The sequence below is a fragment of the Gopherus evgoodei genome, chromosome 20, assembly GCF_007399415.2.
Source record: "Gopherus evgoodei ecotype Sinaloan lineage chromosome 20, rGopEvg1_v1.p, whole genome shotgun sequence".
NCBI lineage: Eukaryota > Metazoa > Chordata > Testudines > Testudinidae > Gopherus > Gopherus evgoodei.
In genome coordinates, this window is record NC_044341.1 from 5762579 (window position 1) to 5785622 (window position 23044).

General features: G+C 55.4%; 1 protein-coding gene across 9 annotated transcripts in view; it reads left to right on the forward strand.

Annotated features, from left to right (window-relative positions):
• Nucleotides 1-23044, forward strand: part of KCNQ4 (potassium voltage-gated channel subfamily Q member 4) — an 85884-nt gene that overhangs the window by 10526 nt on the left and 52314 nt on the right. Inside the window, exon 1 of one of the 9 annotated variants that reach the window (XM_030538703.1) lies at nt 17869-17935. The exons of the other annotated variants lie outside the window; for them this stretch is intronic. Coding sequence (XP_030394563.1) covers nt 17877-17935 — 59 coding nt within the window. The 5' untranslated portion in view covers nt 17869-17876. Of the gene's footprint in view, nt 1-17868; nt 17936-23044 lie in introns of those variants that run through there. 9 annotated transcript variants of the gene reach the window in all.

Genomic DNA, 23044 nt, shown 5'->3' on the forward strand with positions numbered 1-23044 from the left:
CTAAGAGCGTACAGCTCCTGGCCCCAACCCTGACTGCGACCGTAGGACGCTACCAGAGTACAAAGAACTAATAACTAGCAAACCTGGCAAGATACCACTTTTCTTCTCAAAGGGGGTTGGGGGAGGCAGTGGGGCTGATGTCGAAGGCAGGGAATGCTCTTGTAGCATGGGGCAGATCATGTCTCCAAAGCCCTGAGTTATGATTAATCCTGTTGATTAAGGTAGTGCCTCTGGGCCAGCCAGGAGTAGTGCCCCGCTGTGCTAGGGGCTGCACGAGCCCGGAGCAGTAGGCAATCCCTGCCCTGAATAGCTTGCACTCTGAATCTGGACAATCCTATCCCTCTTTATACATTGTTAGAGCTGGCCAGAAAGCTGTGTGCAGGGTCGGGGGAGCTCAGTGTGTCTCTTTCTGCCCTTTTCTTCACCTCCCAACATAAGCTCCGGTCTCTGGTCTCTCTTTTGGTGGACTTCTTTCTATAAATACCATCACCGCCTGGCGATCGATACAGGAAGTTGACACGGCTTCACCCCAATGCTGCAGCTCTCCACGCTGTGGAGAGCTCTCTTGGGACTGTGTTTCTGAGTGTTCTCGCAGACCTGCCTAATCTATGTGGCCCTCAAAGGGGAAACCTTATCATGGAACTTAGAGAAACCCTAAAAGTTGTTCTGTGTCCCCCAGCTATTTAAAATTCTGCAGGCTGAGAGCAGTGGGCTGAATCTGATCTCCACCCTCTGCTTGGGGGCTATGTTCAGATTGCGCACACGGGTCTGGAGGTGCCCTGGACAGGTGCAGAGGTGCTGGGTGGTCTGGTTGCTCTCCCCATCTGCCCCAGCACTGGGACACGGTGCACAGCTGTATCTAAGATCACAACAGCTTGATTGAGTTTGCTGATGGGCTGGGCTCATAAGCATCAGAGCCTTTATTGGTGGGTGGATTTGGACGTGGTTTTTGTGTTCAGGATGTTGAAGCCAGTAATTTAAAGGGTGCGATCAATTTAAGCTCTGTCTACCATGGTAGTGACCCTATCAAATCTCCAGGAAGTTACTCTCCAGTGGGAGAGCTGAGGACAAACGCTCGGCTTGTGACATAACCCTGGGTGCTGTCATGGTGGAGGACTGTGGAAATTGGGTATTAAATGGTACTATACACTGTGGAATGAAATGCTCCCCTCTGTTAAAACCGGGTTAAGATCCCAAATCCAGGTCTCAGATATGAGTCTCTCTGCATGAGGATCTAGGCTGTAGTCTCTGTAAATTGGGACAAAATTTCTTCTCTTGCCCTTAGGTCAGAGTCCATCTGGAGCAGGAATTGTATCTTGTTAGATGTATGTACACCACCTAACACAGTGGGGCCCCAATCTTTATTGAGGCTGTTTATATGTACTGAGGTCACACCTAAGAGCCCCAGTGTTGACTACGGCCCCACCGTGCTCGGTGTTGTATGACCACAGAACAAAAAGAACCCCAGAGGGCTTACGATCCGAACGGTCCATTGCAGCCCTTAGGCCTGGTCCACACTACAGCATTAAATCGATTTAAACAGCGTTACATCGATTTAACGCTGTACCCGTCCACACTACAAGGGACTTTAAAACGATTTTAAGGGCTCTTAAAATTGATTTCTGTACTCCTCCCCAACGAGAGGAGTAACCCTAAAATCGATATTACTATATCAATTTAGGGTTAGTGTGGACGGAAATCGAAGTTATTGGTCTCATTCTTTTACTGAGCTACCCAGAGTGCACCGCTCCGGAAATCGATGGTAGCCTAGGACCATGGATGCACACCACCGAATTAATGTGCCCTAGTGTGGACGCATAAAATCGATTTTATAAAACCAGTTTTATAAAACCGGTTTTAATAATTTCGATTTTATGCTGTAGTGTAGACGTGGCCTTAGTTGCTACCATAATAGAAATAAGAACCAGACTCCAAACGTATTTTGGGGGTGGGGAAAAACCGCCTGTAACTTTTTCGTTCCCACAACATCTCTCAGCAGCAGCTGCCACTGCGCTTCCTGGGCCAGAAATGTCAAAATTACCTGCAACTGCCTGGCATTCCCTGGCCACAAGCAGCCAAAGGCAGGGATTTGTTCTCTGTTTTCCCGCAAGCTTTCCAGTCCTGCTTTTTGCAAACTCCAGTAGTTTGGATAAGTTGCAGGTAGCAGCCTCCACCCTGACACACACACACACACACACGCACACACACACACAAAGTGTCCCCCCTCAGGTCCTCTTTTGCAGTTGACTAGTCACTTTCCATATTGCTGCTCTGAAAGAACCGGGTTCCTACTATCTTATATTAACAGTTATGAAACTGCCGGGCACTGAAAACTTGGCTCAGCAGAATTTGCTTTCCTAGAGGAGCATTTCATTAGAAGAACAATTTGACCAGGAGCAAATTACAGAACATTGAACCAATAACAATAACAAAACCAAACCCCTTAAATTTATAATTCTTCCCCCTCACACCGCTCAGCTGCAGTCCGCGGACATGTTCGCTTTGTTTCCCTTGTTAGTGTTGATTTGATGCATTTTACCTCCAGCCCTTCTTGTTAAAATCTCACCTGTGTGCCTGGAGTTCAGGACGTGATCAGAGGGAGAAGGCAAATGGGAGCCTACTAGGGATTGTTTGTGCATCTTGTACGCTGCTTAACGAAAGCCTGGCGCCCCAGAGAGCTGCTGCATTTGTGGATCCTGTCTCCTTGCTTCTGTACCTAGGAAGCGTTTTGTAAGTAATTCAGCTTCAACAAAGAAGATCAAGAATATGCAACAGAGCATTTCTCTCTCCCTTAGCTGGAGACGCTGGGCAAGTCCAGTCTCGTGGTAGCCTCCAAGTCATGAGTCCAAGTTCTAATCCTGCTTCTGACAGTGTCTTCCTTTGTGGCCTTGGGAATGTCACATAGCAGCTTTGTGCCTCAGACTCCCCCATCTATATTATGGGGGTAATATTGGCCTGTAGGGGAATTAGCTGGATTCACTCTTGCTGGTGCAGGGCAGTTTTCACACATGCCCCCAGCCCCATGGGGGATTCGCTCCTGAGTCTGGGGGAAGGCAGGGGTGGCCTACCCTGGAGCTTCACTCTGGAGCCAGGGCTCCATGAGATGAGGCCTCCTGGGAGATGCTCTGAATCAGAGGCATTGGCCACATACCTCCTCACTGATCAGCCCCATCCACTGTGCGGCTGCTAAGGTTGCAAACACCTTGTCCTACTACTGCCCCAATCCCCAGGTGGACTTTCCATCCCTGGGGGCTCCACTACTGTGTCCCCTGTCGCAGACGCTGCCAGGACCGGGGGATAAATCAAAGCCTGTGTCTGCCCAGTGCTTTGAAGATGAAGCCAGTTAGCAGCAAGCGAAAGGTTCTTCTTAACTTTGCTGATTTGAACTTTTGCCTCTGCAGCTCCTTGCACTGACACAAAGAATCATTTCCCCTATAGGCTGCAATTTCAGCCCGGCTGGGCATTGCCCAGAGCCAGCCCTAAACACCCCCCCATGTCGGTGGGAGCGTTGCCTGTGCACGGGCCATGCAGCTGGGCCAAGGAGCTGCTGATTCTCCTGGGGCTTGGTCTAGCTGGGATGTTACTGCCTGGCAAGCCAGGGTGTGAATCTACCGGGCCAGCAGGCTTCACAGTGAGAATCTTATGTCTCTTGCAGGTACAGTATGTCTCTTTTTGGACCCTGGAACTGCTCAGCAGCCTAGGTGAACATGGGGGATGAAACCAAGGCAGGCACCGATGTTAAGTGTTTCTGATCCCTCCTAGCAAATGCTGGCTGGGAACCAGGCTGCTGACAGCTGATATTTTTTGGTGGTTCTTTTTATTATTATTCCTTTGCATCCTATTCCTACAGAGACTTGCACAGAGCAGCAGCCGATTTCCTCTGCCCCAGCGGCTCGCTTTCCCGTGCAAGCCAGGCAGCAGGGGCTGAACTTGACGCTTAGCTGGGTGGGATGTGGATGGGGACCCTTGCCTGTTGGCCCTGGGCTGGTTGTGGTCCACGTGGCCTGGCTTGGGAGGTGGATGGGTGCAAGCTGCCTTTTCTCCAAAGGAGAGTCGGGGAGGATGCAGGGGAAAGAGAGCCCTGACATGAACATTTGCAAAATCAAACCAGCAACCAGTCAAAGAAAATCAGACGCAGACGGGGCCGGATGAGCCAACAGCTTTTGTGTTGCAATGTTTTGTCAGGCTGCTTTCTGAGGTTGGGATCTACTTGATTTCCCCCATGAATGAGCCCAAAGGGAAAGTCCCATAGAAATCTCACAACTGCACCTGGTTCTGAGTTGGAGCCGTGAATCTTTCAGCCACACAAATTGGGCTCAGCTTCACCCCAGAGACTTAGTTTGTCTCAATCAGCTAGAGATGGGGCAAAATGAGACCTAACTTCTCAGTGCAAACTGGGGGTGGCTTCAGCATCAGAGCTTGTGGGTGACCCGAATATCCCAGAGCTCTGGGCGGAAGTGATTTCTGAACTGGGGCCACACTCTGTAGCTGAGGCTGGTGTTTGCTGATGAGCTTCCTTGCACTCGGTTTGTCTAGGATTTGAAGCAAACCACCCAAAAGCAGGCCAGGTCTGCATGGCTCCTGGAGTTGCCTGGCCCTGCTGGTGACACAAACGGCCCTGGAGAGACTAACCAGTGAAGGGAGATCTTGTCCTGAGAGCCAGAACTGGACACTCAGGGGCTTTGTGCCTCCTTGGACAGAAGACAGTCCCCAGCCTCGGCTCCCTGCTCTGCGCTGACCCTTCCATCTCCCCCAGTCAGAGAGAACCCCCAAGCCAGGGAGGAAAGAGAACCCAGCCAGGGAGGACCCTGGTTTAGGGGTGGAAGTTGCCAATGATGGGTTCTGTTCCCAGTTCTGCCTCTGATGTGCTGGATGGGAGTCAAGTCCATTCCCTTCTCTATGCATCAGTTTACTCCTGGGTAAAACAGGTGAGTACCTGCTTCCCTTGTGCGTGTGAATGTGGCTGGCTTCATTAATAGCAGTCTCTTGCCGTGACGCCCCGAATGAAAGGGGCTGCTGGGGAAGGAGCATCGGTATGAGCTGCGCCGGCAGGACAGGCTGGGGTGGGAAATCCCGGACTCTGATGGCAGGTGGAGAGGGCGTGATGGGAGAAGATGTGCCCTCAAGCGTCCATGTGTGCCATGGGACCCCTGCCAACATCCCGAGGAACCCAGTGGCTGGAAGCTGCCGGCACGGTCAGTGGAAAGGCCTCAGAGGCACCTTGGGTGAGACGCTAGCTGGGCAGTATGCAGGCAGTACACCCACAGCACGAGCAATAGGCCTGGCGAGGCTGCTGTGAAATGGGCAGAATGTGGCAAACAGCCAGTCAAGGCCCTTGGGAAACAGAGCGTTACCAAAGTGACCAAGCCAGTGTGTCCGGCGTAACATCCGGCAGCCCTGTGTTCAGCGCCACGAGGGAGCTTAGAGGAGGAACAGCCTTGGGGTTAATGCACTGGCCTGGGACTCAGGAGATTGGGGCTCAATACACGGTTCTGCTATGGGCTTTCTGTGGGATTCAGTTACTCTCTCTGTGTCTCTATTTCCCCAGCTGGGAAATGGGAATAAAAGCACTTGTCTATTTAGATTGCAAGTTCTCAGCGGCAGGGCCCGTCTCTCGCTGCATCTGCTTTGCGTAGCACTGTGCAGCGCCTTGCACAGCTGGACCAGTAGGGGTGTGTCTACACTTCCTGAGCCCAGGTCTACGGGACCCAGACGTGGTGGTTCCAAGCCTGTGCTTGAGCGTCCACACTGCAGAGTGAAGCTGGGTTTATGGTTGCTGGACTCTGGTCTTGCAGCCCTGCTAATGTGTCCACACCACACAGCCCTTCTCGCTCAGGTCTGCAGCTTGACCTGGGTCCACTCTGCAAAATGACTGGGCTTGGACCCTCGTCAGAGCGGGACCAAGGCTCCGATCCCGCCTCCCTCCCCAGCAGGAGTCTAAGACCTGGGTCCTGAGTGCTGACTGACCTGAGTCAGACTGATTTGGGTGTGACTGGAAGAGGGTTAGCATGCAATGGAGACGTACCCGGAGATGCTGCCGTAACACTAATGAGAAGTCAGGCCCTGCTGTTCTTTAATAATGCCGCAGTACTTCACTTACTAGACAGGGAGGAATTGCACGTCAATGTGCCCTCCCCCCATGGACCGTCTGTGTGTTAGTCCCCCTATGGCTCCGCTAAATTGGCGCGGGACGTTGGCAAACAGATGGACTCCCCCTTCGCTCGTGGCTGCCATTCCGTACTGAAGAAGCTCTCTTAAGCGAGCGAGCAGGGGATTAAACATGCATAGGCTCCGGCATACCTCCAACCACCACTTAATGCACAGGCACAGCGGCTCCACTGAACCAGGCCAATGCTTTCCCCAGGTAGCAATAGCATAGTGTATTTAATGGGACCGGCGCACGCCCATTCAGTGACTTTATTCCCCAGTTTTTAAATCTGTTTTTTCAGGGGAGGTGTGGGGAACAGAAGAGGGAGAAAGCAGAGGGTTTGCCAGCCACATTCCACCTAATTTAGCTCACTAACGCTCATGAACAAACTCACTCTTGGGGCACTGTCTTTTATATGGTGCCTGACCATTAGTCCTGATGCTCTCAAAGCACAGCACATATGCAACAAATTCATCTCTAGTATCAGCACGCTGGCTCCCGCCTGTTAATTTGTTAGCCTTACCGCACTCCTGTGCAGCAGTGCCATTATCCCTGGATAGAAGGGAAACTGAGGCACAGAGTGACTACGTGACTGGCCCAAGGTCATGCAGGAAGTCTGTGGCAGAGGAGGGACACGAACCCCAAGTCCTAGAGTAGCGATCTAACTGTTAGGCTGTCTTCCTCTTCATTAAGGCTCACTACACCCTGTGAGCATTGTCCCTAAGAGGCTGAGGAGCAGAGAGCTTAAGGCCCCGTTTTGGGGTTACGCAGTGATTGGGTGCCCTCCCCCGACCCTGGGGCCGGATTTCCGGAGGTCATTGGGGGTTGCTCAGCGCCTGTGAAACTTACACCCTAGAGTTGCGGACCTAAGACACCTCCCCCCCCCCCCAAACCAGTGGTCACTCTTGCAGATCCTGGTCCGACGATTTGGCTAGCTCAGATGAGACATCCGTGGCCTCCTGCAGTCTGCAGCCCAGGCCTCCTGACTCCACAAAAGCAGACCTTGAGGTTTTAAAAATTGCAGAGAGGCACTCATCCCCTCCCACAGGAAGTGCATGCTCTCTGTCCCAGGGGCCTTGCTCTACAGAGAATGGGCCCAGGGGAGTGAGCCATGAAATATTTAGAGCGTCCTTCCTCAGACTGAGTTTCGGCAGTCCCTCTCCGTGCATTACTGTTAGGGTGCGTGGGATGATGGATGGACTCTGCGGATTGTGCTCTGCCACTGAAGGGTACGAGCGGGGAGGAGGATGGAGGCGTGGACTGGACGGCCTAGGGGAAGCCAGGAGTCTCCCCAGGAGATGATTCCTATCAACAGGGACTCTGATGGCGAGCAGCGGTTCCCATGTGATGGCAGGGCATGGCCAATACGCCCTGTCTAGTGTCAGAGGCTGTGCACGCAGCCTCTATCACAGAGTCCAGCACAGGCACTGCACACACCTAGGCAGCCCCTGTGCTGCCTGCCTTGGCCCCACACCTTGGGTGGTCCCTTATAGCCGTGCCAGGAGGATGTGAAATGCCGCTAGGTCAGAACGCTGCACTTTGTACATGCACGGGAGGTGCCAGGTGTGACGAACTGGGAATGTTCTTAATGTTTTCTCTGAATACTGTGTTGGTGCCTCAGTGTCCCCATGGCAGTTCTTCAGTATCTGGCAGAGCAAAGGGCCAGTGCACCTAAGTGCCTGACACTGTGTCTCCTAGCAACTGATGGCCTGGGCCCCTCCTCTGCAAAGGTGCCAGCTGAAGGTGTTGGAGACAAAGGGATCAGGTGACCTCCTGGCCCGGGAAAGGGGCTGAGCAGAGAGGAGGGGCTGGGAGGGGTTGTTAGTCTGGAGCTGGCTGGGGTCAGGGGTGGAGGGCAGACCTGGGGGTCCGGCTCACTGCCCCCCAGAATGGACCCGGCTGAGGGGTCCGGTTCGCTATATCTACAAGCTCTGTTTTAGACCCTGTTCCTGTCATCGAATAAACCTCTGTTTTACTGGCTGGCTGAGAGTCACGTCTGACTGCGAAGTGGGGGTGCAGGACCCTGTGGCTTCCCCAGGACCCCGCTGGGGTGGACTCGCTGTGGGAAGCGCACGGAGGGGCAGAGGATGCTGAATGCTCCAAGGAGAGACCCAGGAGGTGAAGCTGTGTGAGCTTCTTGCCCTGAACAAGTCTGCTCCAATGGAGAGGAGGCTCCCCAAAGTCCTGACTGGCTTGGTGGGGAGCAGTTAGAGAGCATCGCCCAGTGACTCCGTGACACCAGGCAGGGCCTCTAGCTTCTTGCTCTGTAAAGAGAGGGGATGTTGTTCCTGCTCACCAACTCCTGGGACTTATGAGTGCTGAGCTCTGCCACTGATTTGCTCCAAAACCTTGATCAAGTCACTTAATCTTCCCGTGTTGTGGCATCCTCAGCTGTAAAATGCAAGGATACTGAGCTGATCAGGAGGCAGCTGGGAGGCTTGCCTGATGTTTGTGGAGTATTCTGGTATCCTCGAGGGGGAAAGCCGCTGTGTGCAGTCAGGTTCTCCAGCGCTGGGAGGCCACGGGAGTTGTAGAGGTGGCTCTTTGGAGAGGCAGTGGGTGAGCCAACTGGCTGCCGGTTTGGCGTTTCAGAGGCCAAATGGAATGTTACTGGTTATTTACGGCCATGCCTGCTGGGCTGGCAGCCCCTATCCCTGGATCGTTCTGCAGCTTCTTACCACCTCTCCCTGGCTCCTGCGGTTTTGTGAGAAGAACCTGGGAAGTGGCAGCTTGAGGCTGGCACCTGCGTCTCTTGCATCATCTGGCAGAGATCACGGGGGACAGTTTCCATCCTCTGGAGCTCAAGCGTGTCTCTCTGTAATGTGCTACCTGGAATCCACCTGCCCAGGAGTGTGGGTAGTGGGTCCTCTCCAGAGCCACTCATTCCTGCAAGAGAAGGGGTGCACCCTTAAAGGTGTCCCACACTGCCTGCCCAGACACAACTGGCTCCAACATTGGCTGGGCAGTTTTCCCAGGGCGAGGAGAGGCCCAAAGTGTATGTAAAAGGAGCACTCAGCCAAGCGTGGTTGCCTTGTGCTGAGGGTGGATCCGTGACAGAGCACCGGGTGTTTGGGGAATGTACAGAAACTCTTGCCTGATACCAGACGCGTCCCAGAGAATCCAAACAGCTGGAGACAGTGTTTTGAAAAGGTTTTTAAGCTCCTGCCTTAGCGTGGGAGGGGCTGGACTAGAGGGCCTCTCGCAGTCCCTTCCTGCCGTACACTTCTGGGATTCAATGTGGGTCAGAGCCCATCTACAGGGCCGCTCCGCTCCCAGGTGGTGGATTTATCTTGCTGCGTGAGTGGGAGAGACCCGTCCCCGTGCCATCTCCCACATCTCGGGGGGGGGGGGGGGCAGGGCGGATAGGGGATGTGGCAGTTGCACTTCAAATGGGCTTGTGCTGAGCCTTGTCTTTGTGGGTTTCACTCACGTTTTAAAAAAATAGGTTTTGTTTGTTTCATTTGGAGTCGGAATGAACCAAAGGTAAAACTTAGCCCCCAGCCTCCTTTGTTTAAAAAATCCAGTTTTCACCCAAACCCACAGATCAAGAAACCCGTCTCTCTCCAAACTCGGCCATGGTTTGCACACCCCTCACTAAACTGGCCCCAAATTTCAGCTTGATTATAATCACCCCGCCAAATTGGGTGAGTCTCCTGGATCCCTCTCTGGGATGTCGATTCTCTGGTGGTGGTCATTGCGAGAACAGATTTACAGTTTCCCACGCCAAGCCTCCCTGAGCCAGGCAGCTGTCCTGTGACACTGTCCTGGCAGGTCAGCGGCCTTGAGAAAGGGATGGGCTGACGGGGACCCTACCACAAGGCAGGGAGTGGTGGGGATGCTGGTGGAAGGGGGAGAACTTGCCAGCTCTGCTTTCCAGCCCCAGGGGGCTGCTGGGAGAGACGTATGCAGAGTGGGGAGGTGATTTGGGATCGGATCGTTATCATTGAGTGTCTCTGAAAGCCTCTCATGCCCAGTACCCGTCTCTGCCAGGAAAGGCTCCCATTACAGCCGGCCGGTGTCCCATCAATCCTCTGCCTATCAAATGGCCGGGATGCTTTGGGTGCAATATTCTCTCTCTCAGGCATCTGGTCTCACAGGAGCCTTTTACTGTTGCTTTGTTTCCTAGCTGTCAGCCCCATATCTCAGCTCTTCTCTCCAAGGGTCTGTGGCCAGGAGCAGCAGCCTCTCTGCCTGGGTAGAAATCTCATACGAATACTTTGGTTTAGCATTTCTCTGGAGCCTTGTGCCCAAGCAGCTCAAATCTGCCCTTTGAGATGCTTGGGGGATCGGTTACAGTTTCTCAGAATATGTCTGCACAGTGAGAAACCCTCTGAGTCTCAGAGTCCAGGCCAGCTGATTCGGCCTCACGCTACAGGGCTAAAAAAAGACCTTGGAGTTGTTCCGGATCGGACTGGAGCCTGGGCTCTGAGCCCCTCCCCATGGCTCCAGGTTTCAGAGCTCGATCAGAACACCTACGCAGCTGTTTTTAGCCCCGAAGCATCAGCCTGAGTCAGTTGACCTGGGCTCCAAGCCTTGCTGCCCTGGGTGGTTTTTGCTGTGTCAACGTACCTTCAGTAACCTTCTCTAATTTACTTCCTTCTCTGTGCCTCACTCACCCCATCTATGAAGTGGAGAGAAGTTTGCTGATCCACATTCGAGAGACGGAGCTGCAGCCACCTCTGGGGTGAAAGTTGACAGCAGTTTATCAGCCACAAAACACTACCCAGCAATTCCGCCCTGGAAGTGAAGAGGAACAACGTATCCATTTGACAGTTCAGGGGGATTTTAGAAGGCAGAATATAATGACCGACTTGGAGTTTGGCCTCAGTTAACCCCCCCACTCCCCTAGGATCTTGGAGTGAAAAATATTATGAGGAAGGAACAACAACAAAAAAAAGGCCAATACTGCAGTTTCCCAGGCCTGACGCATCGCCACCAATGCGTAAAATTAAGTGACTAAGCCACAAAGTGAAACTGTGGATTGATTCCCCACCCCCCGCCTGCCTGCTTCCTTGTGCCGCTGGATTCCACTCTCCATGCCCAGCCTTTGCTAAGCTTCAGTGCAGGTAGCTACCACTTGCCTGAAACCCCCCAGGGCCCAGCCCACCACCCCGCGTGCAACAGGTGCCCCCGGCATTGCTCTTGCAGGACAAAGAGAACACTGCAGTTTACAACGGCCGGGGGGGATAGATCTCCCATTTGATTCCTCCCTACCGTTCCCAGCAGAGGCTTGGCGCTTAGACACACTTCGAGTTATATTTTAGTGCTAAGCCTAGATCCCCTGGGACTGAGTGCAAGGAAAATGGCTGAGTCAGCACAAGGACTCTGTTTTCTCTCGCTTCCTGTTCTTCTGTAATTGGGTCCCTCTGTGTTGAGGCCTGGCTTGCTCAGAGAGCGGCTGGACCCCGAGGGCAGCCTTTTGCCTCTAGGTCACCAGTTCAAATCCAACCCAGGTTGGCAGTGAGACCAGGCTGCATCTAATGGGAGCTCGCTGGCTCTCAGACCCGCCGGATCGTAGCCTTCCATGCTGGAACCATTCCGAGGTGCACCCTTTCCCTGCACCAATTACACCAACTGCCCTTCTGAAAGACTCCAGGCATTTCAGCCTTGTTCTCCGTTCTCACGCTCGCCAACCTTGCAGAAACTGCAGCCTTTGAATGCAGCTGCTTCGCGGATCGTTCTACTCCCGAATCCTCCATCCCGATGGGGCTGGCATTTTGGCAGCGTTCTTGTGCCCATTCCCTAGGACAGAGGGAATGTTCGGTCTCTGCTCCGTCCTTTCCCCATGCGCAGGCTTGAGGTGGGAGAGATTTAACGGGGCGCCGAGGAGGGGGGCAGGTTAGGGTTTGAGACACAGCAGCAGAGCTACATGGGGACAGAGGCTGTTGTGGCTTTGAATGAAGGTGTGTTAGCAGGACTGGAACAGCAGAAGGTCAAGACTGATGTGTGTGTGGGTAGAATTTTGGGTATGTAGTTTGCCAAGCATGTTCCTGCTCTGTGGAATATCCCCCCAATTAAGAGGAAAAGGCGATGGGAAATGGCCACGCTCCGGGCTCCTTTCTGCCCCACCAAACCCTTCTTCTAAGTGGCTGTCCTGTCATAGCAGTCTGCCACTGGTCCTCCCGGGCCCACCCTCACCTGGGTAACTTTGTTTGCAAGAGCCCTCTGCAATGTTACTTTTCCCCAGTGATCACTTTGTCCACTGGGCTCAGGCCAGGGAATGCGAGATGTCGCTTTATCCCGGAGCAGGCCAGAATCCCAAGATAGTGTAAGGTTACATGTTGCCCTCCCTAGCTGGTGCCTTTTCTGCTGTCCTGCCTGAGAGGAGCAGCAGGGTCTGCCCCTCTGACTACCGGCCACAGCCTGAGCTCCTTCCCACTGGAGCCCTCAGGGAATCTGGCTACGGCCCTCTGGATTTGGCTCTGCAGTTCGATGCAGTTGAACGGAGCCCGCCTGAGAGGCACAGCAACAACTCCCAGTCCCGGGTTGGGCTGGTTCTGCGCCAGCCCCTCGGAGGCGAAAGGCACTATATCCCGTTACGGCCACAGGTGGCCGGTCACCATCCCAGGATGGAAGCAGAAGGACGCTAAGCGGCACTCAGATCCGAGCACTAACCCCCGGTGCTCTCCCTCTCAAGACGCCCTGGCATAGGCTGCCTGGCGGAGCACGAGGCCTGCTTACGCTCACCCTATTTTTATGTATTTTGCTTGGCAGGTTTGGGCTGGCTTGGAAGGAGATCGGGGCTCTTGCCACACTGAGCGAATGCAGCTGTCTCTGCGTGTCCGGCTCGAGTCCTTTGTGTCTGGGAAGGAGCCTGATTCTTCCGGTGCCAGGGGCTTCTCTCCCGGGCAATCCAGGGAGCTGCTGGCAGCCCTAGCTCAGCTGCTGCACTCCCACTGCTAGGGCTTGCCCTGCCTGGAGATCACTGCCTCTATGCAGAGCTATTGAGATAAAGGCTGGCGAAAGCAGGTCGGGGAAGAGAGCGAGCAGGTTACTGCAAGAGACACCTGTGCTCCTCTGCAGCTCACAGAGTGGCCTCCCCCACTCTCCCGTGGGGACGTTCTCTGCCTCGTGCATTGGAAGTGGGAGCAAAGTCTGCTCCTCCTTGGGGCTGGGAAGTAGAACTGAGTGATGAACTTTTCCTCACTTGGCATTAGGTAGAGCAATGATGTCCCCAGTTCCTTGCAGATCCGGCCAGCTCTCCACGGAGCTTTGCCGGGGAACGTCTCCTCCACCTTGCTGCCTGCCATTGACCTCTTCCCCCGCCCAGCTCTCAGCGATCCTTCTCCAGCTAGTGGAGATGGGAGTCACGAGTAAAGTGTGCGGGGGTCGAGGGGGTTGGCTGAGCACCGTGGCAGTGAGTCCTGGACAACACCTGTCAGGATCCATCCAGGCACCCCTCCCCCACTGTAGGATGGTTGCTAAGGTCTCATCCAGTCTAATCTTAAATGTCCCAAGCGATGGGGCTTTCCCTGCTCCCTTGGAGCCACCGTCTCAGGAATGATGGGCTTGAGTTGCCCCAGCTGAGCCTGGGACTGGACCGCTCAGCCCTCCAGCTGGTTAATGGGCCCAGCTGGGCCAGGGCCACCCAGAGGATTCAGGGGTCCTGGGGAAAAGCGGGGGAGCTCTGGCGCTTGTACTCACTCGGTGGTGGTCTGGGTCTTCGGCGACATTTCGGTGGCAGGGGTGGTCCTTCAGTTGCTCTGCGTCTTTGGCAGCACTGAAAGGCCCCATGCCACCGAAGACCAGGAGCGACTGATGGAGCCCCTCACTGCTGAAGACCCGGATCGCTGCTGGGCCAGGGCTCGCGAGGCCCCTGCGGGGTCTGGGGCAAATTGCCCCACTTGTCCCCCCTCGGCGGCCCTGAGCTAGGCTGCTGCAGAATCTCCTGAGTGCAGCTCACTGGCCACTCAGGGCTTTTGCCCACAGCTACGCGCTGTCTTGTGCCTGACTAGTTCCTCTCTCGCGCTGATCCCTGGCCCGGCTTCTGACTCTAGCTCTGACCCTTGGCTGGTCTCCCAGTTCCTGGTTCTGACTCCCCGCTCCTGGTTCTAACTACCAGAGCAGACTGGCCACCTCCCAGTCCCTGACAACGGTTCTATATCTTAGTGCATCTCCCAGCGGAGAAGCTTTCCCTGGCGTTGCTCCTAAGTATTCGCTGCTTTGGTTTCATCTTTGATGCCTGCATCCTTGAGTGTTGTGAGCATTAGAAATACTTTGGATCCACTCCTAGTATTACTGGTATGTGCTACTCTTTCATCATAGTAGCAGCTGGAGGCCTCAACCTAAATCAAGGCCTCGTTGTGCTGGGGGCTGTATAAACCCATAGTGAGAGATGGTCCTTGCCCTGAAGAGGTTGCAGTCTCAAGAGAGGACAGTGTGGGTGGTGGCATGGCAGTAAAGCTAATTTAAGTCAGTGTGTTGGAAAGTTACAGGAGGTCTAGCAACCGCCAGATGGGAATTCTGCTAAACAGCCAGTGAAAAGACCAGCTTCTGATCTCTGTTACGTAGTGGTAAATCCATCGAAGTCGATGGAGTTAATCCAGGTTTACGCTCCTGGAACGGAGAGCAAAATGTAGCCCCAGAAGTTCTTGCTGATGCTGAGTTTTTAATGTATTAACTTACTTTGGTTTCTCTCTTGCTCTGTTTGGTCTCATCCCGCCCGTATCTGTTTGGACACCAAGATGGACCCTGACCAACTTACTTGACTTTAAACATGACGGCCATGCCTGGACTGAATGCTAAGTCATGTTTAATGTCCTGTAAGTAACCATGACTCCCTCTGGGCCATGTTCCAACATGATGTCACTCTGCAGCCTGGACAAGCCCTGCAAAGTAGCAAGGATTCTGAGATGCTTCGGGGTGTCTTTTGCAATAGCTTCTATTCAAACCTTACTGAGAAGTGCGCAATCCTCGAACTCGAGGCTCTAAGCCTTTCCAGGCCCGGAGAGAGGTCTCGGGAGGGTGGGAATGGAGAAGGCCTCCTGAAAGACCCCTCTACATCCTCTTCTAGGTCTGTACTAATTTGCGATTAGTGTGCACCTTGCCTGGTGTACTGGAGCTTTTAGCAATTGGGTAGGTATATACAGCTGTGAGTGAACTGACAATGGGCCAGGGCATCTGGACTCCTGGGTTCTACGAGGGCCTCTGCCACTGGCTTGCTGTTTGACTGTGGGGAGATGGTTTTGTGTTTTCGCTCCCCTCTTTCTTTAAAATAGAGGATAAGGATACTGGCCTTCCTTTGGAGAATGCTTTGAGCTCCACGGCTGGAAAGAGTTACGGATATCTCAAGCACTGTTGGGTGCAGTGGGCCAGATTCTGTGTGTCCACAATAACGCTGTGGATGCCGCGGGAGTCGGGCCAGGTTTGCCTGGAGAAGCTAGGAGTGGAATTTATCTCCAAGCGATTCCATTCCTCAGCAGGCCATGCAGTGAGCCTCAAGCACAGCATCCGTCAGAGCCCCTGCTTTGCATACCTCGCTGCCTGCGAAGTAGGGCTGGGTTTGTTTGGTGATATTAGCAGATGAGACGATAAAATAAGCACAAGAGCAGGTTTGGTGCCACTGCAGGTGGAAGGAAGCGACAGCTGCCCTGGGGCTGGGGGAGGGAGAACAGAGGGCTGAGCCCCAGTTTCATTCGATGGCTAATTCTCCCTGTAACCAGGGGCCATGATCCTGAGCCTCACGCTGTGCATTCAGAGCCTGATCCTGCGAAGCGAGGAACGCTTTGGCCCTGATCCTGCGAAGCAAGGAACGCTTTGGCCCTGATCCTGCGAAGCGAGGAACGCTTTGGCCCTGATTCTGCGAAGCGAGGAACGCTTTGGCCCTGATCCTGCGAACCGAGGAACGCTTTGGCCCTGATCCTGCGAAGCGAGGAACGCTTTGGCCCTGATCCTGCGAAGCGAGGAACGCTTTGGCCCTGATACTGCGAAGCGAGGAACGCTTTGGCCCTGATCCTGCGAAGCGAGGAACGCTTTGGCCCTGATCCTGCGAACCGAGGAACGCTTTGGCCCTGATCCTGCGAAGCAGGAACGCTTTGGCCCTGATCCTGCGAAGCGAGGAACGCTTTGGCCCTGATCCTGCGAACCGAGGAACGCTTTGGCCCTGATCCTGCGAAGCAGGAACGCTTTGGCCCTGATCCTGCGAAGCATGCCTGTCACTCCAGTGACGGTGACTGACCCGCTCTGTGCTGTGAGCGCAGCTGCACTGATCTCACAGCTCCGTGGTCTGGGGAAGCAGGTGGCAGGTTTGAGCTGGGTTCAGGTCCCTCCTGTATCCTGAATTGGCACGAACTCAAAGCAAAACTCGTTCCATCCTCCGGACTCTTGCATCCAAACTGCAGTGCAACCCGAACCTCCCACGCCCCATAAACTGGTCGGTGCAGCACTTATTTAACAGCTCCTGGATCCTCCTGATGTGGCAGGACGTGAGGTTCCCAGGTCGGAGCAAACCCCAGAACCAGGACTGTTTGGTGAGGCTGAAGAGCAGCTTAGAGGGAGAGTGAAAGGAGAGAGATGTGATCACCGTTGGCTTTGATTCAGAGCTGGGCACGGAGGGCTGAGCTGAGGTGTCTCCCAGCTCCCAGCGCGTTGCATACTGGGAGTTCTGTATCGGGTTTCTGCAGGTGTGAGGTTGTTATTTTTAACCAGTGCTTGTGGCTAAGGTGGGGCAGCCTCCCACTGCAGGCTGGCTGAAGTAGCGAGGGGTTCTCACTGCTCCTTGGCATTGCACTTAGCCGGCAGTCCCGTCTGTGCATGCCGGGCCCTTCTGGGGGATACTGGGCTCTATTACTCAGCTGGGAAGAGGTTTCTCTCTCTGTCCCTGGCAGCTTGGCACAGGGGTGCAATGCAGCGTGCACAGGGCTGTCTCTACCCCCACAGGCTGCAGAGTAGCAGCCAAGGCCCAGATCGGCAGTCCTACACCTTTGTGTGCAGGGGACTGGTGGAGCCCGGTAGTCAGAGATATGCAGGCCCTGCCAGCCAAGCCTCCCTCTGCACCCTGCCTCTTGTGGAACCCATGGGTCACTGAACTCTCCTCCTCTCTTGAGCTCACTCCCCCGCTGCTGTCCCAAGCCCATCGGGGATGGTACATAATTTCCTTCTCAACAGAAGTGAATCTGTTGGTATCCTAACACCACCAGGATTTGAACCTAAATCACTGGAGGCAGAAATCCAGCATGTCCCCTGAGTTCAGATATTGCAGTGCCAAGGTAACACACTAAGTGTCACATCCTCCAGCTCTGGTGGCAGGTCCACATGGGATAACAGCCTACTACTGCTGTCAGCTACCGGTGTTGCTCGGTTAGCTCAGACAGGCGAAGTTTGCTGAAGGTCCAGCGTGAAGAGGTGTGTTAATGGGAGCCCTCCCCAAGTGGCAGAGTGGCCTCCAGGTGCTGAGACCCCTGACTGCAGGTGGGTGCCAGTAGCAGGGAGCTTGGCGGCCTGGGAGAGCTTTGCCAGTGCAGGGACGAGGGCTGGAGTCTCTAACACAGAGCAGGATAAACACGGCTGCTGCCCTCGCCATGGTTACCGGGCCAAAACAATCTTGTTCCACATGCGATTATTTATAACCCTCCGAGCAGATCGGCTGCCGTCTCCTGCTCTCCTAAAAGGGCGGCAGAGCTCGGGACGGTGGATTTATAGGACATGCTGTTTATGTAAGAGCAGACAAGGCAGAGTGCTCATGGGAGCTGAATCCCCGTGCGGGAGGACTGGCAGCCTAGGGGGCTGGATGCTGAGATCGGATGCCCTCTGTTCCTGTGCAACGGATCAGGAGTGCTTGGCGCTCAGGTGTTTGGGACCTCAGTGGAAGGGCTGTTTCCCTGAAGCACAGGACTGCATTAGGGTCAGTGCCGACTTTGGGAGGGGGGAGCCCCTGGAATGAGTGACCTGCCCCCTGCAGCGCAGCTGGTGGGGTCAGCACTGACTTGGCAGGGAGAGTGTCCCCTACTGTATCCCCAGGGACCTTCCAAAACAACTTCTCTCTGCCCTCGACAGCCTGGAGACGGGACTGTGGATGCAAGCAGCAGAGCTCCTAGGTCGCTCTGAGGCCGAGAACCGTGAGGCAGGGCTGGGGACCTGGAGGTGCCAGGATGGATGGAGCCATGAGACAAGAGTGGCGTGCGACAGTGCAGGGCAGAGCCAGCACGGCCAGTTACCACTGGCTCAGCTGCCAGATCTATTAAGATAAAGTCCTGAGCTTGCTGGTAAAGCAGAAGGAAGCTGCTCTCAGCCAGGCAGAGTCTCCGCCGTGGGTCAGCGGGGGAGACGCTGCGGGGTGATCTTAGGGCAGCTAGGAGGGGAAGGAAAACAGGAAATTTCCGAAAGGGAGACCAGTCCCTGCGCTGACTTCTTACCCAGAGTGTGTGGCTTTGATTGGAAGCCGCCGTGTGGCCCCGGTGGCCCCGCTTCCTGTTTTGTGGCTTCTTACGTTGAGAAAAGTAATTTTGGGCCCCGTCTGTTTATTGGCTTCCCCTCGCTAGATCCTCCTGCGACGCCATCCCTGCTGCTGGGCACTAGGCCAGCCTCCGGCTCAGGCACTTCGGAGCTAGAATGTGGTGAATTTGGTTTGGGGTTTTTCTCCCCGTGGGGCAGGCATTTACTCCAGCAGCATGGAGGAGCTGGCGCAATGCAGCCCTCGTCTGTCTGCATAGGAGGCTGCCAAAGCATGGGTGGGGGGCAGCACCCACGGGTTGGCGGGTGGGATGGGGTTCTGGGGAGGACGTTCCCAGCAGCTCTCACCGAAGTTATACTCAGAACTGCATCCCTCTGAGGTGAGAGGCACGGGGTGATTTTGTCCTGAATTTCCGTCCGCATCGTGCCAGGCCCATGGTAGGTTAGCCCCTGTGACCATTACACCCTCACATCCCCGCCCCACCTACCCTGAGGCATCTTCTGTCAACAACCAGCAGCGACTGCTCGCCTCCAATCCGGCTTTGCAAGTGCGTCTGTGGCTAGGCAGACGGGCCAGACCCCTGCGTTTACCCAGCTCTGGCCCTTGTCCTGTGCGGGGGCTGAAAGCGAGGGTGTCCCATCAGTGCTCGCAGTGAAACCGTTCTCAGCAGCAGCGACCGGAGGGGACACCGCTGCGCCATGGCCAGCAATGCAGCCCTCTCCCAGCAGGCATGGTGGGGAGGGCACTGGCGTATTTCCCCATGGCAGGCAGAGAAGGCCCATAGTGCTCTGGTGCCACGGGCCGTGCCCTCTGCTCTGGGGAATTTGCCACAGCTAGTGCTTGGTGGGCCGGGGCTGGGCATGGCTCTCCCGATCCCAGCTTGCACATTATCTCTAGAAGAGCTTCTAGCAGAACTATTTGGTCATCACTGCAAGAGCATTCGGCCTGCTCCCAGCCCGCTCTAGGGTTAGGTGCACCTTGAGCCTGACTCTGTTCTCCCCCACCCAGACCTTCCCACCGCTTTGCTGATGCACTTTGCTCCTGACCGGCGGCCCTGGTTTTCCACTCCTGGGGCCCGTCTCCCTGCCAGCCCCTCCTGTCCCAGCTGGGGCAGGGTGGTGAATGGGGCCTGGGATGAGAGTCAACTGACTCCCTCACTCTGCTGGGGAGAGGGGCAGGTCGGAGGCCTGGGGGCACGGTGGGGCTAACGCAAACCCACAGGCTCAGTGCTGGGGTCACTGGAGACAAGACAGGAGGTAGGAACCCAGAAAAACCAAGCTCTCCTGCAAAGCCTCTGCTGGATGGGGAATCTCTCCTGCCACCACTGACCAAACTCACCTGCCTTGCTGTGACCCTGTTAGCCGGGGGGGGAAAACAGCTCTTCCTCGTTATCCCAGCCTCACTCAGTGCTTCCTCGCAACTGGCCAGCTTGTGCCATTCTCCCCCCACACCCGCCCCCCGCCACCCGTCCAGCTGCTTTTCCCCTGACTTAGCAGCTTTCAGCTCCCCGGCTCACCTGTTCCCATGCTGGTGCTGTGCGTGGACTCTGCCCTTCGGCTGCCGACGCTGCCCATGCAGACGGAGCATCTGGCGACAGCTGCTCTAATGAGGATGAACGCCAGGAGAGTCGCAACTTTCCAGCTCGGGCCCCACCCGTCTGTTCCCCTCTTAATTGTTCATTTGGGGGGAAACACCCCCTTTTGGGGAGGGGGAGCCGATGGGGCCGAAGACCTCTTATCGTGAGGGGGTTGGGCTCAGAAAGGGAATTCCAAGACACTTACATGGCTGTAGCGTCATACTCTTTAGTGAACATGCTGTACTGTGAGCATGGCAGTGCAGTACAGCCAAGGAAACTGAGGCACGGAGGCTAAGTAAGTCCGATGGAGCAGGAGGTTAGACTCAGGTCTCCCAACCCCCAGGCGAGTGCCCTAGCCACTGGTCTCTGTCATGTGGGTCCTGCTAGGGTTCCCCGCACACGTGGTCTCCCTGCAGCCCATCAGAGAGCAGACGAAGTTGCAGAAAGGTGAGTGCCATTCAAGGCAGCCCCCTTTACAATCAAGAAAAGCTGCTGCTCCTGTGCAAGGTTGGTGTGAGTGGCTGATTCCGGGCCAGGAGGAAATTCCTCTTTCAGTTCAGAAATGCTGAGGCCTACGGCTGGCTAGTGCACGTGCAGCGGCACCTTGTGCCTACTCGCACGCTCAAGGCTTGGGGTGCAGAAATCTGCAAGTGCAATCGGCCCTGATGAGGTGATTGGCTTCATTTCTCCTCCGGCTCCCAATCCGTGTCTCTGCCTTAGGGTGCCTCTCCCTGCTTTCTTCGCCCTCCCGGCGGAGACGGAGCGCTTGTGAAAAAGCAGAATTAACCCCAAAGGCCCCGGAGGTGCCTTGTCTTTGAGCTCCTGTGCTCGTCCTCTGACAGCTAGGAAGGCGAAAATCCTGCTCTGCCCAATGCACAGCAGGACCGAGTTGGGGGCAGGGGGATATTGTCCGGTTGGGGTCTCTGGATTTGTGCATGTGCTTTTGTAGTGCAGGCGAGCTGGACTGGACAGCAGCAGCAAGAAGAGACTCTCTGAGCAGAGGGGAGAGTCGAGTGACACTTCAGCTGGCCTGGAGAGGGGGTGAGGCTGTTCTCAGTGTGGTCTGGGCTGGTGTCTCATCCCAGTCGCCTCTCCCGTACCCCAGGTGTTGGGAGCTTTCTTCTGCGCTCCTCGACCCCCATCAAGCCTGATCTCCTCCCCGCTGCAGATGGGTCACACTGAACCTCCTCCCTGTTGCAAAGGCTCCTGCCCAGTGTCAGCTCAGCCATCGTGTGGCCTGGTGCCAGTTTCGGGAGCCCCGCAGCGCCCGAGTGACTCCAAGGAAAGCCCGGGCCCTGCTCTGGTGATGTGGCTTCCTCTGCCCCTCTCCCCCCAGCAGTCAGCTCACAGCTGTCCTCAGTCAGGGGAGCAACTCCTGATCCTCAGCCCGCCCTGCTATTCCAGCCCTGGCCTTCCCCAGCTCCTCTGGTGTCCCTCAGACCTGTCCTGCAGCCTTCGCCCACCCAACGTTGTGCTCCTGTCCTGCAGCTCAGCTTGGGTGCAACATGCTCAGTCTCTGGGGGCAAGTGTCCGCTGGGCCTGCTGAGCAGAACTGGAAAATCTCCCCTCCCTTCCTCCCAACAATCTCCCCTCGACACCTCCCTGATCTTTTCAGTTTGCATTTTCCTCACTGCAACGGGCCCCTTCCCAAAGTCGTTTCTCGAGCCGCCTGACTCTCCCTAAGCAGCTTAGACGCTCCGGGAACCCAGGCTTGGGTACTGGCCAAGCTTCAGATGTTAAGCCCTAGCGGGTGACCCGCTTTGGGGAGAGTTTTCCCAGTGCTGCCCCTTCGCACTCCTGTCGGCCCCTTCTGGGCCTCTCCTCCCCTGCTCCCAGATGCTGATCCCGCTTTCGGATCACAGGGCCGGTGTGGGAGCCGACTGAGGGAGTCAGGGTGGGTGAGGTGGGGAACAGTCTGCCCCAAAGGGGACAATGAGTTTGGAGAGGACCAGGGGACCCTCTGCCGGCAGTGGGAGCCAGCTGACTGGCTGAGGTGCTCCGTGTTCTCTGCACTGATGCTAGGTCAGCGCTGTCTTCGATCTTTCCTTCTGCCCCGGGACAGCTGCTGTGGCAAGTCCCTTCGGAGAGGGCCTGTGTCCCAACTCGCGACGGGGAGCTAGCTCTGCCAGGCCCTGGTGCCAGCTGGGCCCGGCTTCCTCTTGGAAGGTGGCACTGTGAGTTCTGTCCTGTGTGCCCAGTGTATTCCCCAGGGATCTCCATGGCCAGGTGTCCCAGAGTCCCTCTCTCTCAAGGCAATTGGGTGGGTTTAAATCCGCATTCCTGGGGCGTTTGTGTTGCTGACCAAACACACCCACCAGTTTTCAACAGCCTCTCCTATGTCTCCGGCCGCTGATTTGAGGGTGCAAAGCTGAGCGTCATTTAATTGTGGGCACAGTGGGGCGGCATTTTAGACTTCCCGGGGCCTGATGAGTCAAGGGGGGAGCTGGCTACATCCTAGACCTTCTGCTCCTTCCCCGCCCCTCCAGAGAACCTGATTCCAAGTTAGATGCTAGGGTGGGGCCCTGCTGAGAGACACAGAATTTGTTTTCTGTTTCCTTTTTAAATGTCTTCCCCCTTTCCCCACAATTCTCCTTCTGCTGTGACCTCCTCCTTCCATCTCTCCTCCTCTTCCTGCTGCCCCCGCTTCCCTTCTTGGCTTGTTCTCCCATTGGTATACCCCCCATCCTCTCGTCTCTTCCTTCCTCTCCTCCTCTTCCTTGCTGCCATGAACCTACCCAGGTGACCTCCCCTGGAACCAGACTGGCTGGGGAACACAGATGTCTGTAGAGAGGGTGATGGTCCATTCCAGCATCTTTGTGTCGCTTTGTTTCTCCGTTCTCAGTGCTCTGGAGTTGTTGCTCGTATAAACAATTCATGCTCCCTTAATGCATGTATTAAACAATTACACTCCTGCAATCCGCCTTCAGGT